The 22,485-nt window shown below is 41.2% G+C and overlaps 2 protein-coding genes across 2 annotated transcripts in view; both read left to right on the top strand.

Annotated features, from left to right (window-relative positions):
* The window catches only part of ASPG (asparaginase), a 324,997-nt gene that overhangs the window by 95,308 nt on the left and 207,204 nt on the right, over positions 1-22,485 (top strand). The gene's annotated exons all lie outside the window — the stretch shown is intronic.
* The window catches only part of KIF26A (kinesin family member 26A), a 96,490-nt gene that overhangs the window by 19,852 nt on the left and 54,153 nt on the right, over positions 1-22,485 (top strand). Inside the window, exon 3 of the mRNA XM_068192277.1 lies at positions 12,843-13,343. Coding sequence (XP_068048378.1) covers positions 12,843-13,343 — 501 coding nt within the window. The remainder of the gene's footprint in view (positions 1-12,842; positions 13,344-22,485) is intronic.

Genomic DNA, 22,485 nt, shown 5'->3' with positions numbered 1-22,485 from the left:
GATATAATTAGCACCCAGTAATCATATTGTGGTGCTGTTTCTCTGATTACCCTGGTAGTTAGTGTGCAGTGCAATCCTGGTTTTATAGACTGGAGCTAATGTGAACTTGATTGGAATAAAGGACAAACAGCAGCCTGTGTTGTTGGCCAGGTAATTTTCTCACCTTTCTGCTGCCCATTTCCATTGCCTCCTGCAGTTCTGAGATGTGGCTTCTGATTCAAAAGCTGTGATCTTCAAAATGTGGTGTTTCAGGTTGAACAGTGGTGTCTGTGATGGCAGGGAAGAGGAGGATTGTGGCAGGTCTTCAAGGCTGGTAACTTGGCGAAGCACTAGTGCCTAGAAATGTTTTGATCCTATTGTAATGAATAGCTGCTAGTTCCTGTTGTTGTTTCTGTTTTGATTGAGTGCCCAGCTGGTGTGTGGTGCAGATAGGATGTTGGGGCAGGGAAAGGAAGTAACTGTCAAAAGTGCATCTCCCTCAGGAAAGCAAGAATGTGGAGGCATGGTAGAATTGGGGTCTAAATAGCACTTATTTTTCCTTGGTTTTCATAGTGCACTGACCATATGCAATTTTCCACATGCTGGATAATGGAAAACTGGCCCCAGAGGAAGTCACTTTGTAAGTCAAGTTTGGGATTATAAAATCAATCACTCTTGGGTCACTAATTGATGTGGAAGATAGGAATTTCCTATACAGTATGATAAGTTCATTGGTTTTCTGGCAGGGTGTGTACAGTGCACTGTTTAGCCAATGATATTCTTTCCTGATTCTGTTGTTAACTCAGGAAAAGCATCAGGTCATTTACAGCTACACCCAAACTGTGGGTTTGTTTCTGAGTACTAAGGGGAGGGTGGAGGAAGTTTCTCATGTAGGATCTACATGTGCTTTATGAAGTTTGTTTTCATCTCTTTGTGGCATAATAGCAAAGCTTGGCAGCCGTGTGGGAATCATCAAGATTGATTGCTCTTGGTGTTAAGCATCTTGTATCTCTGAGTTTATATCAACACTACCCTTCTTCCAGCAGCAGCATCTGGCTCATTGGCAAGCTCTGTGGACTGTTGTTTTGACCACTCTGGAGATGCCTCTGGCTGTCATGTGGCTGTTGCCTTGGCCTGCTGCTTTGTCATTCTAGCTGGTCCCATTTTCATTTATTTAGTTTTTTGCTTACCTTTGATTCTGATCAGTTGCTCCAGAGACTGTAGTCTTGAATAAATCTTGCCTAACACTCTCATGCAGGAACTTCTATAAGATGCTGATGTTAATTTATGTCAGTGACTGTTTGCTGATGGAGCTTGGAGCAGTAGCATCCCAGCCTGTGCCTTCTGTGCAGGTTTTCCCTGTGAATCACAGCATCAGGCCTTTGGAGTAAAACACACACATCTTTGAGCATATCCTGCATAATGCCTTTCTCTGACACAGGAGCTGCAAACATACATCAAATATTAACAGGGCACAGTCAGTGCCTGGAATGGTGCTGAGAGTCCTGGAATCAGCCACTTGGATTTTTCAAGCTGACCATTGGGAGCAGGGTTTCTGGCCTTGCTGATATAAACTGTCACAGGAGCAAAGAGTAGTGTGTGTCAGTTCTGGATTTATATCCTCAATTGCTGTCCCTACCTGCTTGATTGTGTTTTTTATTAATATACCCTGTACTTTAAAAACATTATTTTTTTCAGAAGTACTGTGGGTCTGGAAGACACATGGTCTTAAATAAAAGTGAGTGTTTCTTAAAATATTAAAGCATCTATTTTCATTAAAGAAGCCTGTCAGGTTCACTGCTTCTCATGGTTGGAATTAGCAGAGCTGTGATGTGCAGGAGGTGGGACAAGGTACTTATCTTTACTGCCCTTTAACTCTGATGATCTCTAGAACTGCTTCAGTGCGGTCCACAATGGAGGCTATTTGACAAACTGTAAGATTTTATAAGGATGTTAGCAAGGATTACACAACTGGATTAAAATGTGTATTTACATCTGTAATGATAATACTAAGGCTTGGGTGTCAGGGTTTTTTTAAATAATTCACTGCAAATTTGATACATAATGCAAGAAAACCTTGTTTTAAAAAGAATGGGGAAGTTTTCACACCAAGATGTAACTTAAGTCATCACCCAGCAACTACACACATGCATTTCATGGGCATTTTATGGAATGGAGAGGCAGGTTGGTGAAAGAGTACACTGCTAATTTGAAATTAGGAACAGGGATGTTTCAATTTAGAGGGAGATATTATGACTTTGCATTCAGTATGAATGTTGCCATGGATTTCTTAAGGGCCCAGGTCTCACTCTGGGGCTATAATTTCTATTCTTAAAAGAACCCTTTCTTCCTCTGTACTTGGCCTTTTCCAGCAGGTGATGAGGCAGCTTCTTTTCCAAGGTCCCAGAACACAAATTAAAATAAAACCATCCTTTTATGTAGTACCTTCAATTGAACGGAAACACAAATGTATCCTATGATGTTAGGCATTGTCTACAGTTGTGGAATTTCTACAGAGGTAACATAAGATACAGTCAATGTTTAAGAGCCTTGTTAAATGTGACTGGTAGGAGAGCTAGTGCCTTTCATCTCTTAGCTGCTGGTTTTAATAGGATCTGGCTTGGAGGGTTTTGAAAGTTGTTGCCAGGTATTTGATTGCTTCTGTGTCTCAGGAGACAAGGCTTGTTTTGTGTGAGGAGCCTTAAAGAGTTTACAGAGGTATTTTTGCCAATCATCTGTGGGCATGTCTATGTGTGCACATGTTACAGGCAGACATAAGCTCACTTTGCCCATGGGTTTAATATGTTTATATTCTGTGCCTTAGCAGAGTTTATAAGCCCTATTAACATGGCTTTTGAGATGCTTTGAGCATAGGCAGAGTGGGTTTTTGTCTGCCTGCGGGCGTAGCCCCATGGATTTATGTTTGTAGAATGCAGACCTTGGGCAAAGGGAGCTGCTCCTCTTTGATTACACCAGTCCTTTGGATGGTGAGATGTTGCACATCTTGCAGTTTTCACAGGACCACTGCAGGGCTTCCTAACAAGAGGATTACAGGTGGATATTCATCACCAGGCTGTTGTCATTCCATTCACGTGGGCGTGGTTTGTTGGGCTGATAAAAGCAATTCTTACCTAAGCCCTTCTTCTGAGAGCTGCTCTCACTGTTCATCCCCAGCCTGGATTGGTACCGGGGCTTGTCCTGACCCAGGTGCAGCACCAGCACTTGGTCTTGTTAAACCTCATGAGATTCCCATCGAATGGAGCTTGTCTAGCTGTCTCTGAATGGCACCCTGTCCTCCAGGTGTGTCAGCTGCACCACTCAGCTCGGTGTCATCTGCAAATTTGCTGAGGCTGCCCTTGATCAGCCTTAATGAAGATGTTAAATAACACCGGTCCCAATATGGACCCTGAGGGACACCACTTGTACCTGATGTCCATTGAGATGGACAGATAGGAGCAGCTGGACTTGCACCTTCGAATTTAGGCAGCTCATTTGGATTCCTAAAGCTGATCCCTGAAGTTGTAGGGAACAAAATGTAGCAATTCTATATTTTGTATCTGTAAAGGAAAATTGAAAATGTGATATAAAATGTAGCATAATTAATGATAAAATAAAGTTTTGAGTGTGGTGATTATGGGCTGTATTTGACAGAAGAACTTTTCAAAGTGTATAGAGGGTCACAATTAGGACAAGAGGTATGAAATTAATACAGGAATGATGCAAGTTGGAAAACCTGCTGTGAGCAGGATAGTGTAGGTTACTAATAGTAACTAATAGTCATCTAAGTAGTGCAGTATTTTGAAGTCCATGGTCCTTGGACCCAAACAGTGAGTCTGTGCACAGATATGTTACCCATCTTTCCAAAACTAGTATCATAGGGGTGGGGAACGAACTTCAGATCTTTAAAAAGTAGTCCAGCTTTCTCCTCTGGAATGGGGTCATCTATCTCTTGATCACCTCCCACAGATGTTTTTCACCTGCTCTTCAGAAATTCTCAAAAGAACAAGATTTCTCAACAGCATTGTATAGCAATTGCCAGTGCTCACTCACCTTTGATAGTTTTTCTTGAGTTACCTTTGCTTAAAAGTAGAATGATTTCCTGTTTTCCTTACCCAAGTGGATCTAGAAAGCAATTTGTCATCAGTCTCTTTGTAACCACTTTTTGTGCTGGAGGACTCTGATTACTTTTCACTCTTCTAAACTAAATAAACCAAACTCCTTTAACTTCCTGCAACATTCTTGTTTTTTAAACTGCTACTTGTCCTGTAGACACACCTCAAATGCTCTGTTTCCAGCTGTGTTTTATCTGGCTGGGATCATACTTCACCCTAATGAGATTCCATAGGAGGATCACTCAATTCTTTGGGCAATGTCCTCCACCTGCAGAAATCCCTTGGGATCTGAATATTTATTTTTTCTTTTTAAGCTGGGGTGAGCAGAATGAGATCAATTACTTCTATACCCTTGCATCCTATGTGAAACTGAGGGACACCAGTGGACCTTACTTCCATCCTAGTCCAGAGATACTAAAGGCACAGGACCAACAGGTAGCTGACAGCAGATTTGTCAATTTACATGCTGAAGTTGTGCTGCTGAAGAGTGGTATTAAAAAAAGCCATCCAAGAATCCACTTTAAAGAGCTCCTGGATGAGCAGTTTGGAGAGGGAGGTGGTGTCTCATACATGCCACCTGGTAAGCAAAGGAACTGGTAAGCAGACTCTTCAGGCAGAGTGTGTCCAGCTTGTGGTTGAGGAGTTACAGATGCTTTTCATCATTCCTTGACTATTCATCCTTGTTAGGTTTTTCCCCCCCCTTTTTTTTTCCTTGCTGAATTCCAGGCAAGGAGAAAAAGTTAAAGCTCAACTCCACTACAGTACTCCCTAAATTCAGATGTAAACCCAAAATTTTTCAGCCAAAAAGATTTTTTTTTTTTGTGGTGAAGCAGTCAAACTGATGCAGTGGAACTTAATTAAGATGAAGAATAAGTGCAATCCTCTTTTGTAATAATAAAAACTGCATGGTGTGCTAACTGTGCACTGGATGCAGTAATTTGTTGCTTGCAAGGGAGTGCATAATGGGCAGCCTTTTGGTTGTGAAGGCTAAATCGTTTCTGTATGGTCTTCAAATATTCATTTACCAAATAATTGATAAAATGAGCAAGTGAATGAGACACTAAGAGAGTGTGATCCAATGCCAAGTGCTGATTTCCGTAGTTGATTTTAAATCTACATTATGCTAATGATGTTCATTTGGAAAATGTGTCCACTCCCTAACTTCTGCCACTCAGTGTTCTGTTAATTGGATTCAGATGGTTGGACTGAAGCAGTGGTAGGGTTCGTATATAGAGGAGCGTTCCAAGCAATTCTGTTTTTTTCCTATGCAGTCTTTCTAAGTTAGAGTTGCTTTCACTGTGGCTGGTGTCCAGCTGTTCTTGAACTCCCTCATCAAAGGTCTGTCTGATACAAATGGGCACAGTTCTACTGGGACAAATGAAGTTATGATCACTTAAACATGCTGAAGATCTCATCTAGGGCGTGACTCCTCTCCCAGTCCATTGGGCTCGCTGGGCTGGGCTGCTGGGCAGAGCTCATTGGTGAGGGAGTCCTTGTCACCAGGTTCACAGTGCAATTTGTAATTCTGGAAACACAGGCTGTTGACTGAATTCTAATAGTAGGAACAGCCTTTTGTTTCCCATAAAATGATATTAAGAGTTGGTGTTTCCGAGGCATTTTGACAAGGCAGCATGTTTCTGTGTTTCTGTGGTGCTGTGCTCTGATTTTCATCCCTATGCTGAAATGCAGAGCTGTTCTGTTATCTGGGCAGCCTCACAGAACTCAAACTGTATGTGGAGTTGGTGGCATTCAGTGTGATGACATCAGACTGCATCGTTTTCCCAAGTAGCTGTTCTAACCCATGCGCACTTGGTTGGCTTTGAAGAGGGAAGAGAAGTTGTGACTTTTTGCGCAGTTATGACTCTAACAGGCAGAGTTTTTATAATCTGATTTACTGTGCTCATAGGCTAATCAAAATTTATTCCCTGGTTTCAAAGAAAAAATAATTAGGCATGGAAAGCTCTTTATCTTTTAAACAATAATGTCTAATTTCTGTAAGAGGATTTTGTCTGAATTTCTGAAAGTCAGCTTCGTCCAAGTGGCTATTTCTGAAAGTAGAATCAAATGAAGGCTTTTCAGACATCAAATATTGTGTGGTGATAGATATGCAACTATTTCTTGCTGCTGTTCCAAGTGATAATACTTTTCTGAAGGTTTATAAAAGAAATGAGGCAAATTAAAAAAGACACAATGTGTGTTGGAAGATGGTGTTTTCACATGAACAAAATCAGTACTGAATTTACATTGTGAAGTTATAGTAAGCCTCACAGCCAAGAGGGAAAATTAAAAGATTACTTAAAACCAACAATAAACATGCAAATTAAAAGTCATAAATTTTAAATGAAGTCATACACTATTAAAAATAAGCATAAAATTGCATACTAGTTTGGATGTGTAGTTTATAGAACACACCAAATGTTAAAATTGGATGAAATTAAGAAAAACATTTTGCAAAGGCAAGTAAAATATCTGTTTAATTAGATTGTAAAGAAAGAAGATTAAAAGTAATATTTTGTGAAACAGTAATTACTGTTTTTCAGAAGTAGTCAGGTTCCTGTGTGTTGATCTAAATTTACCGGTGATAGCAGATCTCTTTGGGGTCTTTTGTTTTGTTTGTGTCTTTTAATTAATTTAAATGGCAACCACTACCTTTATTTTGTTTTCTTTGCAGTGAACACACTGCATGGCTGTTTGCTCCAGTACTCTGCCAGCTCATGAAAGCAAATCTGGGAGATCAGCTCATCCCCTCTGGTTCTGAGAGGTTAAAAGCCAACTCATTGCAGGGGGCTATACAGCAAGATAACAGGAAAGGCAGCTGAAGCCATTGGGAGGTGGGCTGAGGTGCTGATGGGAGCCTGAGATGTAAATAAACCAGATTGCTCTCATTTCCTCTTTCCACTGTATTATGCATTCCAATAGCACCATTCATCTTTATGACAGACACCTATTGCTTTAACTTTACTGCAGGCCACTGAAGTACATTAAAGTGGGCAGGAAATGGAAATAAATAGAGTTCAGTGGAGCTGCCGAATAACTAAACACGGCGCAGTCATTTTTAGTGCGGGGTCACGCGCTTTGGAGCGGATTTACCGTATTGCTTGGCTTTTGTCAGAAAGATGGGCCCTGTTTAAAAGAGATACTGTGTAATTTTTTTGTATGAGTAAGAAAATGTGCTTGTGTGGTTGTGTGGTTTTTTTTGTTTGGTGTTTTTTTTTTTTTTGGTTTTTTTTTTTTTTTTTTTTTTTTTTCAAATTCTTTGGGATGTCAGAGATGAAAAGAAATTGGGTTGAGTCTCAGCTGGGTCGAGTCAGGGGGATATGTCTGTGTGCACTACCTCAGGCTGTGGCTGCAAACAGAATAATGGGATTGGAGATGTGAAGAAATCCTGCTAGAAGATAGAATGGGAGGAGGGCCACAGTCCGTTGGCCTAAATTAACCTTCCACCTAAAGGTAGTGAGACATTACTGTAAAGAGGCCGAATGGAATTCAGCCTTAAAAATGTATCTACTTTTTCCCTAATGTCTGCACATTTTGCTCACTTTGGAAATGTGGGTTGCTTTCCTGCTTATTTAGGGGAATGTTTTCAAGGACAGTGATGGTAGACTGTAGGTTCCAGATACCCTTAACCCACAGGAGATGGGACTTCAGGTGAATTCCGTTTTTGTGAAAACTTTGCGTGTTTGTTTTTCCTTGATTGTTTATATTCTGATAAGATGAGGTCAGTGACTGAACGAATTCACAACATGGGTTACTTGAAGACTTAAAGCTCATATTTTCACTCCCCTGAGATTAGTCAGATAGTTGGAAATTTCTCTTAAAAAATTTATTAGCAATGGTTTTTTCCCCTTTGATTGCATTGAATACTCTGGGTTTGCTGAATATAGCGCTTACTTTTTTTTGTTTGTTTTCACAATGACTGCTATATAGTTGAAAGCAGGCATCAGCCTTCAAGGTATTTGTCAATATAGAAGATACTAGGGAATATTTCACAATGTCATGTAAGATAAAAACTAATATGTAAGCAGCATGGCAGAGATCTGGAAGGACAATTAAGACAAAAAATCATTAACCGTGATTCTTGTGCACTGGGATAGTACATTCCTTTCTCCAAAAGCATCCTTTTCAAATGTTGTTCACCTCAGTCTGTATTTAATTACATATTTCAGTGTGACATTCAATGATTCTTCTTTCTCTTAAATTCTATTTATATCAAGACTTTAATTTAATTCAATTCAGAATACTGCTCCGGATGCACTCGCACTGCAGAAGCCAGTGCCAGGCAAAATTGTGGGTAATTACTGAGGATGGTTGTTGGCAATTTGACTTTTCATCATTTGTTCGTCATCGTTTGTTCGCACTCTGTGCAGAGTTCCTTGCTGAAAGGATTAGGTTACAGATGGGTGGGTATTACTTCAGGGACTTCTTAAGTGAGAATCCAGATGCTGTGCTGCCTCCTCTTCTCTTGCTTAGTTTGGGAGTTAGAAGTCAGTAGCTGCAGGTAAGACTCAAAGCTTGTATCTTTGTTTCTCTTTTTCTGTGGAAAAAGCCTCTCTATTCTTTCCTGTTAGTTGAACAGAAAATCTAACTGCAAACTCTAAGTACACGGGAAATTACAGATTGAACTATAATTTCAAAATAATTTAATTTATGTGCAGTTATCACTGACAAACTGCTTCAAGTTCTCAGAATAGTTCAGGTCCAGGAAGGTAATTTGGTGTTTCATGCTTTGAAAACCTGGCTGTGACTTTGGTGTCTAAGCTGTAGCAGGGATTTTTGGTGATATTGGCCTTTGGCCACATCCCAGTTACTTTGAGTTATGTCTGTAGTTTCAAGGGCAGTGGTCTGGGGATGTACAATTTTACAGCTGTGAAATGGGGGTCTTGTTTGTCTTGTGTGCCCCACATGCAGCACGTGGTGTTACCCCAACAGCTGAGACCCGGCTCGGTTCTCACTTGCTTTTTTGTGGAGGCAGCAGAGCTGAGCTCTTACATCAGAGAGGGAAACCTCAATTACAGAGACTGTTTTTTTTTTGCTGTTGCAAGTAGCAACTTTTGATGTGCTTTCAGATCTGTGCTCCTTTTCCCTACTCCTGCTTTCAGAGGTAAAGCCTGAAGGCAGGCTTTGGGCTAACTGCTCCAGTGCTGAAGGAAATGAGTGTTTTGCTGTGTGTTCTAGTGGGAACGCAATCTTGGTTTTCCAAGTTTACCATCCTGCCCAGCTGAACTTGCAGACCATTTCTGTGAGCTCCTCTCATGTGGGCAGTTTGCATGTGTGTGTCTAATCTCCCAGCAGCAGTTGGCAAGCTGGCTTGTGTCTGTAAGAACTGCTTGCTGAAAAGCAGTGGTAAATTCAAGCATTCAGGAAATTTGTCCTCATATAAGAACATGTAATTATCTCATGCCCTGACCTTGCTGGGGGCTGCTGAGCTCCTCAGTTCTTAGTGGGACCATTTATTTTTACAATTCTAACAGTCTGTGATGTTTGAATAGCTAAAATTTGTGTGCAAAAGTTAACAAGCTGAGTCTGAAATTAGGGTTTTGGTTTCTGCAGTGGGAGGGAAAGCTGTGACTGTTAGAGCATCACAGTATTCTGCTTATCCTGCTTGTTCAGGAGGAAAGAAGAGCATTTGGAAAGTAGGTTTGACAAAGACAGCATAGTTTATTTATGCAGTGGAGGAACAGAAGAGTCATGTTCTTTGTAGCACAGCAGACTAAAGAGGTTTTGGAGCACTGTTTGGAACAGAGGCTTGTGTGTTGTACGTTTAATTTTTGTGCCATTCCCCTCAGCAATTTGCACACCCCCTTTGTTTGGCTCGCCTTTCTGCTGGTGGAGCTGTAGCAAGGATGGCTTTGGCTGCTTCACCTCTCCCACGTGTGTGTCACACATTTGGTCGCTCAAGTTTTATTTCTTCCCCCTGTTAAACATGAGAGTGTAACTCCCACCCCAGCCTTGTTAGGGCGAGAGCTGCCGAAGCAGGGGCTCCCCAGGACCAGGCATTGTCACCAGGCAGGAAAACCTCTTTAATGGGGCTGGCTAAACTTTTAAGTTATGGTTAATGTTTTTAACAGTAACTTGTGTTTCCTCTGGCCTTCACGCCCAGCCATTAGCCAGGTGTTTTTGTCTCTCAGAGTGGAAAAATAAAAGTAATTTAACTATCCAGCTGGGCCCTCACTGAGGTGCTGGAGAAGGTTGGCCACAATGCAAGCTGGGGGTCACAGAGGCTGGATTTGTGGGTTAAGAGGCTTCTTGTAAAGCTTGGCAAAATACAAGCATTGGAAATGAGATGCCTTTATCTTTTACTATAAATAAATCATGAGGTTTAAATTTGGCATGCTCTATGTGTCTATAAGCTTTGGTCTGTGTAATTTTCTAAATATATATATATTTAAAATTTATTTTTGTTCCCCCCTTTAATATGCCATCGACTTGATTTCTTTGTAACTGTGAGACAGGCCTGACTCTGATCTGCCTTATGCTGTAAACTGTGTTTATGGAGCTAGAATTGGGGTCATTAATTTTCTTTACATCAAAAGAAGTAATTTCTTTTAAATGAGAAGCCTGTTTCACCTAGTAATTCGCTTTAATTGCTTATTTGAAACTTTTGACATTTGATAGCAATTTAAACATTGCCAGATGAGGCTCATGCAGTTGGGACGTGCAGGTGCTTCCTTGTGTGCCCAACTTGGATCAAAGGAGCGAGCCCAGGGATGTGCCTGGTGCAGACGGGGCACCCGGTGCTGGAAGCTGCTGTGTTTTGGGGCTCTTTGAATAGATGCTGTGTGTCAGCCTCAGCAAGTATTTGCTCAGAGGGCTCTCCCTTGGAGAAGTTTCTGAGGAGCACTGAGCACAGTGCTGTTTGTTTTTCTTGGGAGATAGACTCCATGGCCTTTGTTTTACCTGAGGCTAAATAGTGCTTGCAGCACTGAGTCTCTGTGTTTTTTTTAAAGTCTAACCACTAGCACTTTCTGCTGAAGGGATAGAAAAAAGTTTCTAAAATATTAATTGCTCTTTTTTTTTCTGACTAATATCTCTTAATTTAGCATTGTCATCTTCTGGGAGGTTTGGTGGGAAAGAATTTTCTTCCTCATGAGGGTAAGCAAATGGCACAACTTCAAAGGCATTTTTAGCAGGATCTAAACCTCAATAAAGAGAAGAGACAAAAATGAAACAATGTCTTTCACTTCACTTTTTATACTGGTTCACAAATGTGAATCAATTTATCATTCCGTCAGTGGCAGGAGAAACTTTTCTTAGCTTGAGAAGTATTTTTTATTTTAAGTCAATAAACAATAATTTAGATTATTGCATAAAGAGCAACTTTGGTTAATGGCTTTTGGCTGTGGAATAATGTGATGCTAGATATACTTACAATGGTTTCTATCAACACTGTACTGTGTCTCATGAGATTAAAACTGTTGCAGGAGTAGTCCAACAGCTGAACATGAGATAAATTCTGTGCTGCTGCTGCAGAAGTTAAGCAATATTTTAGTACTTTCTGAATTCAGAGCAAAGCCAAAGTACCAGTGCCAAGACTTCTTTAAAGAGTTTTATTGATGTGCTTTGTAATTAAAACCAGAATGAATTTTCTAATAGGACATTCATTTCCTAGAGAGCAATTGCAGCTTGGCATAAAGTAATACATTTTTAAAAACAAGTGCCAATCTGGGGATATCCCCAGCATATGTTGGATGGCTGATTTACCAGCTATGTGTGTCCTACTTACTAACAAGAAAATTAAATATTTTCATTTAAAATAATTATACAAATAAACCTTTGGCTGTGCTGTGATTTCATTAAAACCTTAATTGTTTATAGAGCTCTATGGGAGTGTGTGAAGTTGGGTCAGTTTTACTGCCTGGTGTTAGCCTCGATAGCAGATTTACGACAGGGCTGGATTTAATCTCTTGACTAATCTTTACAGTAGCAGGCCTGGGATGGGAGGGCGTTTGCGTGTTTCAGGAGATAGGTAACTCTATCTCTGAAGTGGAAGCACGGTACTGAGTTTTAAAATGTCTTAGCAGCCTTAAAATGAACTAGCCAAGGGCTGGTGGGGAATTGCTCTGTGGAAACAAAATAGGTGTTGCTTTTAAATCAGCATCTTAGTGTGCACATTGTCGCACCTTCACACATGGCTGTAAGCTCAAATCTATTTCTCATTAAAGCAAGTGTAGCAGAAGGGAATATTGCAACCATCTGGGTTGCAAAGATCAGAAATAACAGTCCTGTGGGCAGCACCATGTAAACTGGCTTTTATGCCACTTGATTCATAATTTCTGAGGGTAAGGGCAGCAAGATGTTTACCAGGTCACGCATTAATTTTTCAAAATACTTTCAAGTCTAATTTTCCTTGGTTTCTGATGGTGGTATGCCTTTGAATCAAGTTACAATATTTGTAGGTTCAGCATCTCAACTAACATTGTTCCTGAGCATGAGAAACATGGGTGCTGTAGATGTCTCCAAAGGAGAGTTAATTAGAAGAATGAGCAGTTATCAAGAACACCGCAGCTCCACTGTTTAATTCTGATGATAATTTTCATGCTGGGTCTAATACAAATGAATTCACTTCTGGTTTATTAATCCACTGTGGGCCTGTTAGGGTATTCAGCAGGAAAAATGCTGAGAGTTACCAGAACAGATTTAAAGCACTTCCGTGAGTGGAGAGCAAATCAGAGAACTTCCTTTTTTCCTCTCCTTTTTATCTTTCTGCACCACTTTAACTGACTATGTTTTTCCCCCCTTTCTTCACCTTAGGACCCACGATTATCAGCTTTAATTTTTGACAAGCTTCAAGTGCCTGACTATTTACAGAAAAACAGGAATGAAGGAGAGAGCAGATGTGAAACTTGTGCCACTCACTTGAATCAGCTGAAGCAGGAAGCCATTCAGATGATGCACACCCTCAGCCAAACCAGCTACCCAGAGATGCCCGACATCCCGCCCGGCACCGGGGCAGTGACCAGCATGGTACCCAGGATGGTCACTGTCTCTTCCCAGAAGGACCTGCCACTCATTGCTGGGCAGGTGGGCAGGCAGCCTGGAAAGTCGTCCAATCTGTTCTCTGCTGCAGAGAGGAAGAAAGGACTGGGATGGTCTCAAGGTGTGGGCAGTTTTCCCAACTCCAGTGTTCAAGTGACAGTGGCCCCCAGCGGTCTCAGTGGTGCCCTGAGCTCTGTCACCATCCAAGCTCAGCAGTACCTCGAGGGCATGTGGAGTATCTCCAGAGTGAACAGCTTCCTGCCTCAGGCTTGTCTAGTAAGTAGTGATAATTCAGCTGCTTGAGTTTTGTTTGCATGTGTGTGGACATACAGAGAGAGAGATAACATTTGAGATCTACATACAGAGAGAGACAGATAAAATTTGAGATCTATACATATTTATCTTTGTGGGGATCAGTTAATGGTATTCTAAGCCATGTTTCAAGAGCTGAAGAGTTTTGGAAGATGTATCAGATGTCACGAGGAATTTGCTTTCTTATCTCACATGGTGAGATCCTTTGCTCAGATGTTTTTGCACCTATTTTAGCTTCATGTATGCAGGTGATGTTATTTGTCTGTCACATACCTGGTAACTCCTTTAGAAAAACACAAAAGGCCAAGTTTGTCACACATGAAGCTCTGGGAGCTTCATGCGATTATATCAAAGGTGAACTTGACCCGCAAGTCTAGTGCTGAGCTTCTAACGCTGTGTGCAGTTCAGCAGTTGCTGTTGAGGGACTGTGATGCACAGCATTAATCTGCAGCTTAGATGTGTTGCAAAAGAATTTGCTGCTGAGGAAGGGGCTCACGGGGTTGCTTCCGAGCCACATGCCTGTAAATGTCACTGCACTTGGATTTTCAGCCTTGATGTTGTTTACCTGTATTGTGTCTGTGTGGTGCATGTTACCTTTAAAAGCAAATTCATTTTGTGGCTATCTATGGAACTGTGCTAAGAAGAAGGAAACAGTACGTGGCTGGTTTTGACTGAGATTTATTCCTGACCAGTTTTCAGGTAGTAAATGGGGGAGTGTATGTAATAATGAAATGTGTACAATTTGAAGTGATGCTTTTTACTTAAAGATGACATAACAGATCTTGCAACATCAGGTATTTTGGTGCCAAGCAGCTTTAAATTTAACATAATGCCTTATGTGCTGTTGTATGTAAACACTACCTAATATTGCTTGGTAGCTTCAGCTGGTTGAGCTCCAAGATCATCAGAGATAAATATTTGAGTGCTGCTGTGTAACATTACTTTTTCAGGCTGACTTGTGTTTCCTTCCAGAAAAGGCTTGGAGATTTGATTCCTCCCTCCCATACTTTTCTCTCTTAAGGAAATTTGTGAATTCACGTACATTCCACCTCTGAGGGGTTCCTATTTAAATCCAGTGAATCTCCACTGACATCAGGTCATTCACTGAGAAAAGGGAAAATGGCCCATTCAGCTCTTCATAGTTTATAAGGAATTTGGCTATGAGAGCTTTTCTCTAAAATGTTGCTCCATGCATTAAGGATCAATGTAGCCATGTATGGTATATGATGTTACCTTTAAATTGCCTTCTAAGTTCTTTGTATATCGCAGAAATAGAGAAGGAAAAATGGGAAAGCTGCTGGGCTAAGAAGCCTGCACTCTGAAAGCAGAAGTATCACAATTTGTCTGCTCATTCTTTGTCTGCCCTTATTCTTGTCCTAAATAATTCAGTAACAGCCAGCTGCAGATTTCTTCCTGCTTAACCATGCTGACTGATAGATGTGGTCTTCCCTAACCACTACACTATTCTAAGATAAAACTGTTGCCTCATTTAACCCCTGTGAAGGAAAAATGTGTATAATGCAGCAGAGCTTAAGTGTGATTTAGAAATGTGCAAAGGAACTCAGTAGCCTGGAAAACAACGACCTTTAACGAAAGGACAAACACTGTGAGTGTTGGAGGCAGCTTGGATGTGATCCAGTCATCTGCAAGGATCGTTTAGATTTATAAGCAGTTTTTGGAGGGAAGCTAGTCTTCAGTTGTTTTATCTCTCCTCTCTCTTTATTGATTTTATTCATTTAAACCCAAATGTGGTTACTGAAGACTGTGAGTGCATCTCTTTCCAGATGGTGTTTCTTGTGTCTGTCAGAATTCTTCCACTGCCTTTTGTATTGTTAAGAGCCTTGTGTCTGATGAAGTTGTTTGGGTGGGTGAGGCAGAAAGTGCTTCCCCTACGCTCTTCCCCTGAGGAATCACAGGTGTTGAAGGAAACAGGATTGGAGAGATTTCAGGAAACAGCCTGTCTAGCCCTTGTCTAGGATAGCATCCACTGCAGGACATTCTTGTCCAATGCTTATCTTACATAATTTTACAAATTTTCAAAGACTGGGATTTTCTGAGTTCTCTTGATTCTCACATCTGAACTTACTTCCCTATTAGAAAAGTTTATTTGACTTATTTGCCTTTTTTTTTTTTTTTAACTGGTTAGAGAGGCAATTTTGTCTTTTCTTTCCTGAAGTTAGAGACAGGGTTTAGGTTTCAGATTAACCCAGAAGAGAACTGTTCATTTACATACTTTTAGTGATGTCTGTCTTTAGTAATACTTCCTGTCTTGTGGCACAAAGCTGGTGTGGCTAGAGGAATTCTGGAGCAAGAACCACTGCAGTAGAAAGAACAGCATTGAATGTACTATTTATTAAGTGTGACTGGGTTTTGAAGACTTCAGCCCCCATTTAGGCAACATACTGCACAAAGGCAGAAGAAAAAGATGGCTCTTTTCCCTGGGAGTTTCCACTCTTGGTTGTGACACCAGTTATTTTGACCACCGTGTAAATACTCCTGTTTCACTGGGAATCTGTACTTGCACCTTTTTTCCTTACCAAAGGGTACTCGAAACAGGTGTTGAACTCCCTGCTGGGAGTTCTGCTCAATGCCTGCTCTCCCAGTGCTTTAACTCACTGCTGCGTATTAGGTGGGCATGATTAATTTAACAAATTTGGGAAGACAGAAGTAAAGGCTGGGGTTCATCTCAAGTATTTTTAATTATCAAAACCCCAGGTATTTATTATAACAGTTACTGAGGCTTCCTTTGTGGCTGTAGAAGACCAACAGGCACTTCAAAGAGATGCTTTGTCCTTCTCATCTTGGGTGTCTCTCTTGGCCTGCCTTGTCCACCAAGGGCGCTGGTAGAGCCCAGGCAGGTCATGTGGAGCAAATCCTGTTTAGGATGCAGCCTACTGTGTCCCCAGTGCCTTCTGAGTGTGAAAATACACCCCAGTGTGCATCTGCCAAGCCTCAGGAGCCGCACACATTTCTCCAGGATCTGTATTTTTTATTCATGGTTAGTTCTAATAGTAGCGGTAGTGGAATTGTCTGTGGAGAGATGGAGAGAGAGAAAAAAAATTCATTTCTGCTGCTCTCATCTCTGTCCCCAAACTCGCATGTATTACCTTGTTATGTCACTTAATGCTTGTGAAAACACTTCTGGGCTGAACGTTGGGGGTCAGAAGTGCAGGACATCGTAAATTTTTAATATGTGTTTGGAGTTCAAGTGTGAAAAATCCATTATATAGATTATAAATTTTTTGAACAGGAACGTGTGTTTGAAGTGTAGTGTGTGTGCTGCTAAAACAAAAATAATAACCATGGGCTTTGGGAGCTGTAAAGAGGACCAGTAATTAAGGATCTGGAGGAAGGTTCAGGGAGGGGAAGACTAGGATTGCAACCAAGGTGCAAAAGGTGAAGATGTAATCAGCTGCTTTACCCAAGTGGCCTGTTGTGAAAAATTACAAAAAATAATCACCAGTAGCAGTGATTAAGTTGTCTGAGCAGACAGTGAACACAGTGGAGGGGAGGGAGCTGGTATAACTCTGGGTAAAGCAGCTGATTTGTGCTGGACACCTGACAACCATAATTAATAAATAGTTTTATATTGATGTTTTCAGTTCTTGACCTGACAAGTGACTATAACATTACTACTCAAATGAAAAAAAAAAAAAACCCAAAAAAACAAAAAAAACCATTAGCAGTGCTCAGCACTGCCACCCAGTTTAATGCAAAAGGAGAGGAGTGAGGGGATTTTGGGCTTCCCAGATGTGTTGGAATCTGGCTGAGAGGTAGAACATTAAAACCACTGAAAATATCTTGTACGTCTATTAGAAATATCTGCATTTATTGTGTATTGTAGCAAGAAAGAGGTCTTACTGTATATTTTAAATTGACTGTGTTATTATGCAGTGTTATGTACTGCATAAAAGTGCTAAAGTAGCCATGCCATGTGCTATAAAGACATCTCAGTGAAATAGAGCTTATTTGCAAATTGCTTTTTCTTTCATCTTACACAAAATGAAATCCTTGTCACACTGTATTTCTTACTTGAATATATACAGTTGGCACTGGTTATAAGGCAAAGCATTGTGGCTCCTTGAACACTTACCAGTTTGTTAGTGGATTTAAAAATATATTAAAAAATGCACCATTAAGAAATTGAAAAAGTTGGAGCACTAAAAAAATTGAAGTGCCTTAAGTAAAACTTTTAAAGCCTATATATGCAAAATTGTAAAATTATCAGATGTATGTTCCTGAGAGTATTCACAAATTTAAATTTAGGTATGAGCTTATTGCTTGGGTCTGTGAAATTCAGAGAGGGCGGATTCACCCACAGCATAGCACATGTAAATGGGTGCATAGACTCTAAAGTTAAAGATGTTATGTTTATTTGTCTTATATGAAGAACCTGTGAGTTATTTTAGTCACAATTCAAGCTTTTCTGTAGTTTGAGTAAGTCTTCTGCTTACCCTAATCTAAACCAGATGGTTTTGTCTGAGAGTAATTCAGCCTTTGTTGACTTTCCTTAAGGCCTCTTTGTTTGTTTATAGCAAGGGTGACTTACATTTTTTTTAAAAGATGCCATAAAAAGCTGACTGTGGAAAACAGAACAATGACAAGATTTACTTTCCAGCATTTACTTTTTTACTTTGATAAATGTCATGCCAAATGGATTTTTAAATTAATTTTTAAAACCCTACTTGATAGCTTTCTCAGTGACCTTTTATTAATACAATGTGGGAAATATATTTTGTAATGAAACAATTAAAATACAGTGCATTGACCATAAATCTTGTCCGTGAGACATATGGATGTCTTTGAGCTTTGGGACATTTCTCAGACTCCACGTATAACATCTTGATCCTCAAGAAGTGAATGTTAGACAGATGGTGAGGCAGGGACTGCACAGAGGCTTTTCTGTTTCCTCTTTAGCTCCAGTAGTGTTGTGTCACTGCATTTGTGGAGGAAGTACATAAAGGAAAAGGGGGTGGCAAAAAATGCTAATTTTCAAAGTTAGTGTTGGTCACCCTCCATAACAAGTCTCAACGGCAGAAGGAAACCTTTTGGTCCAGGTTACTAAATGCTTTCTTATACTAACTTAATTTATGCTCCAGTGGAAGAAACCTTTGCTGTGACTGCTGCATGTCAGCTGGGCAGTCATGCCTTGCTTTGAGCTGTGCTGCCTTGGCCCATGCAGAGGGAGGGTGTGATGTGGGAGGACAGCACTGCCACTGTCAGTGAGACCCTGCCCCAGCAGGAAGGAGTGGGCTGGGAATTCAGCCTTAAACGTGCGGCTGGAAACATAGCCCTCTGTTTTGTGTATTGATGGGACCTTTGTGCTCTCTTATTCTAGATTGTCCCCAGTGTAGGGTGCTGGAGGTGAAAACAAGGTTACTTTTAAATGCATTTCCAGGTATCAGAGTGCTACAGAAAAAATATTAAGAGTTAACAGGTTATTTGCTACAAGATGGAAATGAGCCTTTTCTTGGGTGAGGGTGTGGATTGCATTTCTTTTTATTGTGTTTGACACTTCCACCATAGTATTGGTTTTACAGTTGTGGGACAGGGTAACTATTTGAGGACTCAGAACTTCTTGTGGCTCAAATTACCACGTGAAACCAGTTCTTTTGATCTTTCACCCCCTAGGCTAAGCAGTTGTTATTACAGCTCTCATGAGGAAACAAGTCCATACTTGCTTCTGTTGACAATTGAAGTCAACAGGCAATAATAAGGAATGTTTGCCCAGACTTCACCTGTAACTCATCAGAGATAGATTTAAGACAAGCAGATTTTAGAGATTATGTGGAAATGATAATCCGCTGGATTTACCTTTGGCCCACAGTTCATTCTCTCATCTGGCAAGTGTATCATAAACTACGCTAAATACCCCAAATATTTAATTTTCTACTCTTGCCTTTCAACTTGTTTCTTTGGCCTTTTTTGTTCACTTTGCTCTCTTCAGCTTCTCTTGCTTCCTGCCGGTTCATTTATACTCTGAATTTACTCCACTACAAATCCTCTGGTGAACTGGTAATCAGTGCATCCCATGCCACCCCAGCGCTGGAAGTTGCCATACAGGGAAGGTTCATACTTTTTGGCTGAAGCTCAGAAGTGGTATCATCCAAGATTTGAGAAAGAACAGCTTTTACATGGCTACTGTTGCATGTGCTACATGGGTTAAGGGTGGGCTGCAGATGAATAATACCCTTTGGCTTCAGAAGTTAATGCAGCAGAGAAACCAAATAAATTCAGGCTGGGCTCAGACCTCAGTCGTGTGTAGGTGGGTGGAGGGGAAAGTCTTGCAGTGGTGTGTGTATAGTACATGAAAGGAACTGATTTGTGGAGCTGAATGCAGGTAGGTTTGCCCAGTTGTGTAGAACAGTATTTGAACATCATATTTTTCTTTTTTTTTTTGAAAAGTGCTTTGAATTTCACATTTTCTCAACAGGCTGTTTACTCTGATGGTTGAGCTCTGCACAGTGTGAGCATTGGTGAAAACATCTCCTGTTGTTTTGTGGCATGAGCAGCTGAGCATGGGGCAAAAATTGGTGCTCCTTGTTACTTGCAGCTAGAGTCGCTGAAGTGCCCTGCCTGGTAGCTTCTGACAGGAGGTTTAAAAAGCATAAATAGAAAATGATGTATCTATTTTTGTCTTTCAGCACTTAGGAGAGAATTTATGATGTATGGATAGAGTTCATAGATATTTCAAGCATTTCATATGTGTGTGTTTAATGGAATGGATTGCCACTTTAGTGAACATAGCATCAAATCAGCTCTGTTAATTGAAAAAGATTTTTCACATTATTGCTAATGATGTGACACAGTTTTGTTAGAGATGGCGCATAAAACAGCGCTACTTCAAGTGGCATTAATGTATGCATTTAAATTCCTTTTTTCCCATTTACGTGCATTATTGATTTTATTTCATTGTTGAGCAGCTAATGGATTTATAATTTGAATACAGTCACTGTAATCAATGATGGGATTACTAGACTTATAAATAGAACTTTAAAACTATGATGAGATAATTTCACAGTGACATTACAGAGAGTGGGCTGCCCAACCAGGAAGACTGTGTGGATGAGGTCCTCCAAAGACAGATAAGAACAAACTCATGTTCAGAAGTCCTGGTCCTCATGAGGGACTTCAGCCACTCTGATACCTGTTGGAGGGACAACACAGCAGGGCATAAGCAATGTGGGATATGTTAATGGTAATTTTCTTCTCCAAATGACAGAAGAGCCAGTGAGAAGAGGTGCTGTGCTGGGCCTTGGTTGTGATCAGTGATGCAGAGTCTACTTGGAGCCCTGTAGCCAGTGGTGTTCCCCAGGGGTCTGTGCTGATTCCAGTTTAATTCATCATATTCATCAATGCCCTGGATGGAGGGACAGTGTGCAGCCTTGGGAAGTTTGCTGAGGAGGAATGGCTGGTATCACAAAGTGCTGTGCCATCCAGCAAGACCTGGACAGGCTGGAGATGTGGACAGAGAGGAACAGAAGGAAATTCAACCAAAGCAAGTGCAGGGTTCTGCAGCTGGGGAGGTTTAACCCCATCTACCAGTACAGACTGGGGGCTGACCAAAAGAGAAAACAGCTCTGGGAGTCCTGGTAGACAACAAGTTAACCACGAGCCAGCACTGCTCTTGTGAACAAGAAGGCCAATGGTATTCAAGGCTGCATTAGGAAGAGCATTGCCAGCAGGTCGAGGGAGGTGATCCTGCACCTCTGCTCAGCCCTGGTTGAGACCACATCTGGAGTGCTGTGTCCAGTTCAAGAAAGACACAGAGCACCTGGAGAGGGTCCTGTGGAGGGGCTATGAAGATGATGAGGGAACTGGAGCATCTCTTGTATGAGAAAAGGCTGAGGGAGCTGGGCCTGTTTAGCCTGGAAAAGAGACAACTGAGTTAATTCCTCTGAATTTGCATGGCTGCTACTATTTCAAATCTGGATGAGTTTGTTCTTTTGTGATACCTTCTGCGCAGGAGGAATTTGAAAGGTGCTATAGGCATGATTCTGTTGCTGTGTTTTCAGGCAAAGATAATGGATCTGCCATTCAGAACGGTCTCTCTTGTACTTTTTGAAAAAGAAGGTGATGAAGTTGTGCAAGGTGATGAAGCTGTACAAGGCTGTTGTAGGGGTCAGGTGGCAGTGGAAGGATAAGGAAGGGGAGAGTGGCCCTTGTGATGCCTGGCTTGGGAAGGGTCTGGGTTAATGCAAGATAGCTGTGTGGACATCACCTTGAGTCCTGTCAGCCTCTCCCAATGACTCTGAAGTACTGATGGGGGATGCAGGAATAGCACAACCTCCTGTTGCTAGTTACGCTGAGATTCTCTCAAAAAGACTGAATGGGAATGATAAGAACATTAGTAATATCCTGCTGAGTCTCAGCTGCAGCCTGTTTAGCCCAGGGCTGCCTCCAGCAGTGAAGCTGGAAATGGTATTTAGAGAGAGCTGTGGAGCCTGGCTGCTTTCTGCAGTCTGTTCATACTCCCCAGCATGCCCAGTTGGAGAATTCACAGGGACACATACCTGTCTGTTCCCTTTAGGATCTGTTTAGGGACCTGCTGTTCAGGAATTTATCCAACCCCTCTCTGACCCTGAAACACTCTCTAACTCCACAGCCTTCTGTATGCCAGCAGGTTCCATGAGTTCACTACCCCAGTGCAAAGAAGAATTCGCTTTTATTCAGTTTATTCAGTACCTCCATGACTTTGTAAACCTCAGTCAGGCTGTCCTCTTGCTTGGAGAAGGGAAGATTGAGAAGGCTCCCAGGCTCTTTTATCTCTCCTCCTGGAGCAGCTGCTTTGCACAGTCACACTTGGGAATTTCTTCTGGAATTCCTAATTATTGGCATTTTGTTACTTGAAAGAGCTTTGGGACATCTGCAGGCTTGCAGATTTCACTCTAGTCATGGTGAATCATGTCTGGGTTACATGGCCCTGACACTGGGAGCAAACAGCGGGGTCAGCAGGAACACCCACAAGAAAAGAGTGTCATCTGCACAGCTATCCCTAATTTGGGACCTTGGTGTCCTTCAACAATGATACCAATGATCACAGCTGTCCTTGTCTTTGCAAACTTAATGCTGCTTCATGAGCTTGCCTGTAACTGAACCTTGGTCG

This window comes from Anomalospiza imberbis, chromosome 6, assembly GCF_031753505.1.
Source record: "Anomalospiza imberbis isolate Cuckoo-Finch-1a 21T00152 chromosome 6, ASM3175350v1, whole genome shotgun sequence".
In the NCBI taxonomy this organism is placed as follows: domain Eukaryota; kingdom Metazoa; phylum Chordata; class Aves; order Passeriformes; family Viduidae; genus Anomalospiza; species Anomalospiza imberbis.
The sequence above is the reverse complement of the archived record's forward strand: the minus strand, read 5'-3'. Positions and strand labels throughout refer to the sequence as shown.